The following is an 8,212-nucleotide window of genomic DNA, read 5'->3' as shown; positions in this document are numbered from 1 at the left end:
AGATGAACGTGTGCCTCGTGACGAACGAACGGTAGGTGGCAGTAATGCGCTGTTAGCGTTTGCGCGCCGCCGCTAAACCAAAGACAGAAGTTGTTGTTGTTGTTGTGAAGATGTGTCAGTGTTTTGATATTTAACATGTCGTGTGCAGCTGTGAATTGTACAAATCGTCATTCACCAGGATCTAGTACAAGTTTCCATCGGTCGGTTGGTCTCTAGATTTATTTAATCTTTAAATTTAATCGTCAAGCCACATTATTACATTTGCATTTACATTTAGTCATTTAGCAGACGCGTTCAAAACTGTATTTATTTATTTAACGCGCAGTTCATGTGCAGATATTAAGACTTCTTTGTCTTTTTAACGTTTTGTTTGTATGTGTGTGTGTTGATAATTTTTATGAATAGTTTAGTTTGAATAGTGTGCAGACTTTTAACTCTTAAAACCTTATAAAAACAGTTTGGATGTTACAACCTAAAGGAATTCGATATGTTTTATGGCTTTTTTTGATTTGATGTGGCCTACTTCTACTGCACAAAGACTATAAATCATATTTTTTTGTTGTAAAAATCTAATTGACTGTCTTTTTCTCTTTCTGAATCCATCAGTTTCCCATTAGGTGATAAAGATCGGCTTCAGCAGTGGCTGGTGAACATCAGACGTGATCATTTCAAGCCATCTCCATCTTCTCGCTTATGTTCCCACCACTTTAAAGACAGTTGCTTCTTCACAAACAATAAAGGTCAAGTGTGCCTTGCTAAAACGGCTGTCCCTACCTTATTTTTCATCCCTGGCCCCTTTCAGAAGCAGCCACGGCGCACCCAAGTAAGGCAGAGGAGCGTGGAAAGCCATGAATTCCATACGTACTGTCTCAAAAGGGATGACGGGAGAAAGTTTGTGGAGGAGGAAGATCCAGACATGACTGAAACTAGTGGGACCCCAGTGATTTACCCCACTGAAATATGTGTCGTTGCAGTTAGACACGATCATTGCTACTGTTCTTGGTCTGCAAACACAGCTTGCAGTTCCATGGAGGACAGCAGCTCGACGACAGACATGCAGGAGACCGAATCGCCCGAGATGTTGAAGTACAATTTGAACTTAGTCCTGAGAAAGATTAAGGCTTGCAGAAAAAAGATGAAACTGAAGAATGCTACGATTAGAAGGTTAAAAAGAAAACTGACTTCACTGTCTTCCATCATTTCCGAGCTGAAAGCGAAAGATCTCATAGAGACGAAACACACGTTACCCTCAGGCAAAGCAAGTTGTAAGTATAAACAGTATATAGCATTTTTTCCAAGGATTTGGACTAGCATCAGTTCATTTTGTTGGCAATATGATAAGTTACATATTACAAAGCAGGACATTTTTCAATATATTTTCTGTGTCTAGACGTGGGATTAATAAAGCAACAACATGGATTTAATATCTGTAAGTTAGTATGTTTAGTCAGCACCCTATAAAGATGGCAAAGCAAGTTACTAAATATATACAGTATATATCATTTTATTTACACTGTTGAATATTTCTAATATTTTACACAAAACGTTTCCGGTTACTGTCATAACCTCGGTTCCCTGAGAGCGGTCATTATTTACTCACCCTCATGTCTTTCCAAACATGTATTACTTTCTTTCTTCAGTGAAACACACACACACACACAAAGATATTTTGATTAATATCTGTTAACAAAAAATAATGTCAAGCTTCAAAAAGGACACAAAATTATCATAAAAGTCGACTTGACTCGTGCACTATATTTAAGTGTTATTTTAGTATCATCGAGAATGTCATTATAATTTTTTTGTTTGTTTTTACATTGTTTTTTTATTTTTAGATAGTTTTTGTAATTTTGTTGTTTTATTTTTTAGGTCTGTATAGTTTAGTGCATAAAGTTAATCTAAATAAAACTATTATTACAGAAATATTTCCTTGGCTGAAATAAAATATATTTTAAAACATTTTATTTCAGTTAACTTTTTTATTTTTTTAAGCCCTGCTTTATTCTAAGTCTTATAGCTTTGAGAGAGGAACAAAAACCATTTTGGTGTGAACTATTTCTTTAATTTGCAAGCTTAAAAAAAAAAAAAAAGAGGAAATATATTTAAATACTGTCTTGAAAAATGAATGTCCCCCTTTATGTCTCCACAGCTGAAAGGATCTAAACCATGGGCTCCAGCTCAAACTCCAGAGCAGTCGAGAGCTGTAAAATAATTACTCCTGGTAAGAGCCTCGGACTCAAGACCACTGTATGCCTCGGATGAGGAGGTGGTTTTGTTCTGGCAGCATTCTTCCAGTCATTTCCACTGGTCTGTAACAGACACACTGTGGGAAATGAACGGTGTTCTGCAATTAGTCGATTTGGTCAGGAGGATGTAAAGATCTCAGATGAAGAGATATCAGAAGAATACATAAAGAATAGCAATTTATTTTCCTTATTTGGTTTTGGAAATGCAAGAAACCCTGAAGGAACCAGCATAGATGTCAGCCTGGGTGGTGTTTGCATCACTCGTTTTCTCAGGGATGTTGAATTGTTACATGACTTGTTTGTGCATTGTAGGCTGCCTATGTTCTACTTGCAATTTTTGATATTGTACAATTCGTAAATTTCTGAAATATCTGAGATCTTGGTTCCTCTCCTCTCAGATGGTTAATAAAAAGCTTTAGTCTAAGAATCACTATAGTACAAATTTAGCATGGAAACAAGCTGCCAGTTGCAGATATGCTGAACATTTCAATATACGTTTGTTTTTTCAGTAAATTGGATATCAGACATCAAAATGAACAACTGTCAAGGTTAATTTCAGAATATATTAAATATTTAAGATTAATTGAACTGATCCTGACACAGATTTCAGTTTGGCATCAGTTCATTGCGTTGAACTGATTTTCTTGACAATATGATATTACATAATTATTTATAAAGCAGGACATTCTAAAAAAAAAAAAAATCCAACATATTCTAGATCCAGATGTGGCATTAATAAAGCAACCAAATGGATTTAATATCTATAGATCAGTGGTTTAATCGATACAATATAAAGACACTAAATGGCTATTGCCAACTTTAAGGGCATTTCCACTGATCTAGTATATAAATGAGCAACATCATCTCATTTCAAATTCAAATTCACACATGATCAGAACACATCCTTTAATACAAGAGTTTCTTTAAGCAATTGAAAATTAAGTAATTGTGCTGCTAAGAGAAGTTACATTAATATTATTTTGCACACACATTAAAAGTCAAAGCAGAAAACACAGTGGGTCATAACAGTATGTTTACAGGTTTTGTAATGGGCAGCCCGTTGGTTTTGCTCCATGGTTTTGCTCCTTGATTTCACTTGTTGTTGTCAGATGGGAATGTTTTGATCTTTTCCCCCTGAAAACAGTCGTCTCCTCCCCGTTCTCTCCTTCTTCTTGCTCCAGTCTTCCTCTCTTCACGAAGTGCTGGATCCTGGACTCCAAACTCTCGCAGCGCGGCCGGTCCAGAAGAGGCTGGTACTTCCTCTGCCTGGAGCCCTCCATGAGCCAACAATGCAGAGATGACATCTCTAAGAAAACAGAAACAAAAAATTGTTTTACAATGGTTTTTACATGCAACTCTTTTGATAAACAGCAGGCAGTATGTTAGTATTTCATTCCGGACATATAAGTCAATATGAGTCGTAGTTTCAGTATGGACGCACACCTGTGTTTGTTTTCTGAAGGCCTTGGATCATGCCGAGCAGAACTTGGGTTTTCACTGCGTTCTGAACCCAGTGTTGGTACAGAGAGTTCAGGACGTGGTTCTCCTCCTCCGTTTCATTCCTCCAATTCACACCCTCGAAGTGGCAGTCATACAGCACCAAAGGATAATCCACCGCCATGCTAGAAAACACAGGCGACTTTAATTAACAGTCACCAATTTAGTCAAGAAAATGAACGTTCCTACAGATCTGAAATGTTATTATTGTGAAAGATCAAGTTCTTGCTGGTCTGAGCAATACACAACTTCAGAATCCAGAATTAGCTCTGGAAATACTGAAATAAAACTCACCTGTATTGAGGTTTCCTTGGGTTTTTCTCCACATCCAGCAGCTGATCAATGATTTCTGGTGCTTCAAGCTTCTGTCCAATATGCAACAGCAAAGCCATCATGCAGCGAACCTGGAAAAGCAAAGTTATTGGTTATGTTCAGAATGGAATGCTAGCGACTGCTGATAAACACCGCAGTGTACAACTGTGTACTATTTTTTTTTTTAAAGACACCTTGTTAACTTCAATAAAATTGAATACATCAAAACTCAACTGGAAAATATGGTTATTGACTACTACATACTGAAGAAATCATTTCAACAAATTTATAAACATCAACTTTTTTGACACCAGTGTTCTCCACTGTACACAACAATATTTGAAAATGTATTTTAATCTATTGTCATGCCTACTTTCTATTAAAAAATAACAATGTGAATTAAAATAATTGGATTTATTAAATAGTTTTAGGAGTTGAATGCTTTTCAGGTTTTAAGATTTTATTAATTTACTTGATTTTTCCAGGCAGTGTTATTATAGTTAGCTAAAACTGAAACAATGTAAAAACATTATTGTTAAATGTTAGCAAAAAATTAAAAAAGGGCTAAAAACATCTCCCATTTTCATTTAGTTTTTACTTCATGTACTGAAATAACTAAAACTTAAATAAAAATGAATGAAAACTATACAGACATATAAAAAAAACTAAACAAAACCGGTAACAGTAAGGTTTCATTTATTAACATTAGTTAAATACAACATTTCTACAACATTTATTCATTTTAGTTCATGTTTCAACATTTACTAATACATTTTTAAAATTCAGTATCAAATTTGTTAACTTTAATGCACTGTGAACTAACATGAACAAATAATTAAACATTAACAAAGATTAATAAATGCTGTAAAAAAAAAAACTATTTCACATTGTTAGTTCATATTAACTAATGCATTATCTAATATTGACAAATTAAACCTTTTTGTAAAGTGTCCCCAAAACCTAATAAAAATAACGGAATCACTACAAAATGACTAAAACTTAACAAAAATTAATATAGGAAAAAACAGAACTGATTCAAACTATTAATAAAAACTATAATAGTATCTCAATGATATGTGAATAAAACGGTGTCCAGGTCTGGAACCCAAGACAGTAGACATTTCTGGTGCTTGAAAGAAAAGAAAATAAGAAATAACTTATCGTTTAAGCTCATTCTATAAAGCTTGTTTTGTCTAATTGCATGTCATTTAAAGTCCTCTTGAAGCCCCCTTGAAAGTATTCTGAGACCCCCTGGTTGAGAACCACAGCTTTAGCTCTGTAGGCCTCCAGTATGAGATGAGCTCCTCACCTGGTGATAGAGGAAAGCAAGACCTTTGACCTGGAAGACATAGAGTTGGTGTGGGTCATCAGGGCAGGTGGGGCTGGGTTGGGCCGGCTGGATCGAGGCAGACAAGATGCTCCTTTGGAACTGCAAGACTCCGTTACCTACATCCATCTTACAGATGTTCCTGAAGTCGTGTGTTCCTTCATACCTGCGTCGCCAAAGAAACAATTTCACGAAACTTCTAAAATAAAAAACTGTTGTCCACTTTTATAATGAAATGCTCAGATACTTAAGCAGACTCAAAGTAAATCTGGATACAGTTGTCATAAACTGACCGTTTAGCAGCCTCTGCCATGAGATCCACGTCTAAGTCTCCACGAGGGAAGTAGTATCTGTATGTTCTGGACTGGCAGTCGAAGCGTGCGCTGAAGCCGGATTCTACAGGAGCCCACTGCAGGATCCTAATGTCCTGTGGCAGGACTCTGTTTAGCATCTTCATGTAGGGTAACTCTTCTGCAGACGCCTTGCCTTTGACCTCCACGCCAGCCGGGACAGTCACACCTAAAACTCCTCCATACTGTGTTGAGCGCAGGTCAATGGATATAACCTGGAGAAGAGAGTAAATATCAGGAATCCATGACTAAGAAATATGAAAATAAACTTATGACTATTCAGATCACATAAAGACTGCATACATGTAATTGCATCAATAATAATAATAATAATAATGATTAGTAGTAATAGCAGTAGTAGTAGTAAAATATTCACAATTCATTTTATACTTTTAGTCATAATCTAATAATTATTTTTTTATTGTGTCAAAATTAAATAATGAAAAATTTGTTTATATAGTAAAAAGAAAAAGACACTGACATAAATATAGAATGGATGCATATAACCAGGAGAAAAAAGTAAATATCAGGAATCCAAAAATAACGTTTGACTATTCAGATCACAAAATGCATAAATGCAATGGCAGAAATAATTATTAATAACTAAATGTTATTTTTATTTTATTGTTGTTGTTAATTATTATAAAAATATTTATATGTTCATATGTATTATTATTGTGTCAAAATTAAATAATTAAAAACTGGTTCTAAATATTATTTATAAGGCACAGAAAAAAACATGTATACTGTAACAGCTGTATAAAATATTATTGGTTAATCTTTATTTTCCTTTCTTGTGGGAACCCAGAATATATGAAAACATGATCGATATCATAAACTCACAAAATTCAGTGAATGCAGATCACAGTACCTGAGAGAGAGCACTGACTCCTTTATCTGTGCGGCCGCAGCGGTGATAGCTGGAGGTCTGTCTGTCCTGGATCAGTTTAGTCTTCAGCAGTGCCTCAAAAAGCCGGGCTTCAACAGTGTTGTCTGTGTTTTCCTGGACGGCGAAGCCCTGATATTGCCAGCCGAGGTACGCCAGCCGCAGTGCCACATGTCTGCGAGGATGCACAGAGAAGTCAAAGGGCCTCTCTGCTCCTCGTTTCTTCTTTTTGGATCGGTTCTCGTCACCTTCCTGTTGTTTTGAGCTCTCTGTTTGGAGGATGGCTGATGTTTGAATCCTCTCCTCTGTCCCAGCTCCATCTCTCTCTATTTTCAGCTGAGCTTTCAGTCTCTCCACCTCTTCCTCCAAAGCCTTCACACGAGCCAGCAGGACTTCTTCTGACATGGTTACAACAAACACAGATCTATGGAATAAATAACAGAGAGATCTGCATTATCACTATATGCATGTGTGCATGTACATGAATGCAGTTCTTGCCCACGTTATCAATAAACAGAGATTTATGTAATAATTCACAGAGGGCTTTACATACCTTCAGTGAATAATGACATGAGTTCTCGAGCAGATGCTCCTGTAGACTAGAGGTGTTTAATGTGCAAGTCTCCACGTGTTTTCTTCCTATTAACTTTCTGGGCTTCGTAATCATTTAATAAGTATAGTTTATAAAACTACAAACATATTTTCATTTAACTATACTCACATCCTTCCCGAAGCGTCATTAAAATAGCGAAATTAAAAATTCTGAAGAGTAACTTTTAAAGCCAGCACGGTGCATTGGTTTCCGTAAGGACTCCCGTCAAAATAAAAGTCCTGACATATTTACACAGGTTTGTAGCGCTGATTTATTCCACTGAGTGTGATATGCTTTTTATTGTTGTATCTTCCTCGTTATTTTAAAATAATAAAATAAAATAAAATAAAAAGTATACCTTAATTCCATTTTGAGTCACTTTGGATAAAAGTGTCTGCCAAATGCATACATGTAAATAAAATGTAAAATAAAAAACAAAATTAAATTTAAATTTTCTTTACATTCAATTTCTTTCATTTTTCTTCCTGACAAACAGTATGTTTATGTTTGTGCTGCTAAACAGCCTCATAAAAACAGTTGTTTGTCATTATAGAGATCACACATCGAATAGAATGGGATTATGTGATGAATACAACCGAGTTTCCCCCTTTTCTTTCATTCTGGAGTTCTTATTGGCTGAAGCTCCTCCGAGGCCCTCTAGACCCAGCAAGGTTTTAGTTAACCAGCACAGACAAGATGATAATCACAAGACCTTGTAAAACAGAAATTGCTATAAATGAAAAGTTATTTTTGTATTTTGTCAAATAAAATCTGTACTTTTAATACTTGTTTAGTAGTCTGTTATAAAGAAATTCAGTCAGATGCCTTCCCATGAAATATTTACAGTACATTACAGCCTTCATCAAGATTTGAAGAATGAATTGCTCTTCTGTTTCTAGCTCTGAAAATTTTTAAATGTGTGAAAATATTTAAATTAATGTCTGAATAATCACCCCCATTAGACCTTGATCTGAAAAGTGTGTTTATTCAAGGAATAACATT

At 35.5% G+C, this 8,212-nt stretch overlaps 2 protein-coding genes across 2 annotated transcripts; one reads left to right on the top strand and one right to left on the bottom strand.

Moving 5' to 3' along the window:
• The first annotated feature begins 40 nt into the window (after positions 1 to 40).
• si:ch211-40k21.9 (THAP domain-containing protein) lies at positions 41 to 4,288 on the top strand. Its single transcript, XM_042714692.1, has 4 exons — positions 41 to 200; positions 607 to 1,265; positions 2,150 to 2,221; positions 3,428 to 4,288. Exons 1-3 carry the CDS (start codon positions 136 to 138, stop codon positions 2,161 to 2,163), a joined length of 738 nt encoding a protein of 245 aa, XP_042570626.1. The 5' UTR covers positions 41 to 135; the 3' UTR covers positions 2,164 to 2,221; positions 3,428 to 4,288.
• Positions 3,136 to 7,436, bottom strand: LOC109049464 (tRNA pseudouridine(38/39) synthase-like). Its single transcript, XM_042714691.1, has 7 exons — positions 7,172 to 7,436; positions 6,604 to 7,042; positions 5,676 to 5,947; positions 5,365 to 5,548; positions 4,038 to 4,147; positions 3,690 to 3,868; positions 3,136 to 3,552 (listed from the first exon to the last, which is right to left on the bottom strand). The coding sequence occupies exons 2-7, from the start codon at positions 7,021 to 7,023 to the stop codon at positions 3,281 to 3,283; spliced, it is 1,437 nt and encodes a 478-aa protein (XP_042570625.1). The 5' UTR covers positions 7,024 to 7,042; positions 7,172 to 7,436; the 3' UTR covers positions 3,136 to 3,280.
• Positions 7,437 to 8,212: the final 776 nt, after the last annotated feature.

This window comes from Cyprinus carpio, chromosome A24 (genome assembly GCF_018340385.1).
Source record: "Cyprinus carpio isolate SPL01 chromosome A24, ASM1834038v1, whole genome shotgun sequence".
Classification (NCBI taxonomy): Eukaryota; Metazoa; Chordata; class Actinopteri; order Cypriniformes; family Cyprinidae; genus Cyprinus; species Cyprinus carpio.
The sequence above is the reverse complement of the archived record's forward strand: the minus strand, read 5'-3'. Positions and strand labels throughout refer to the sequence as shown.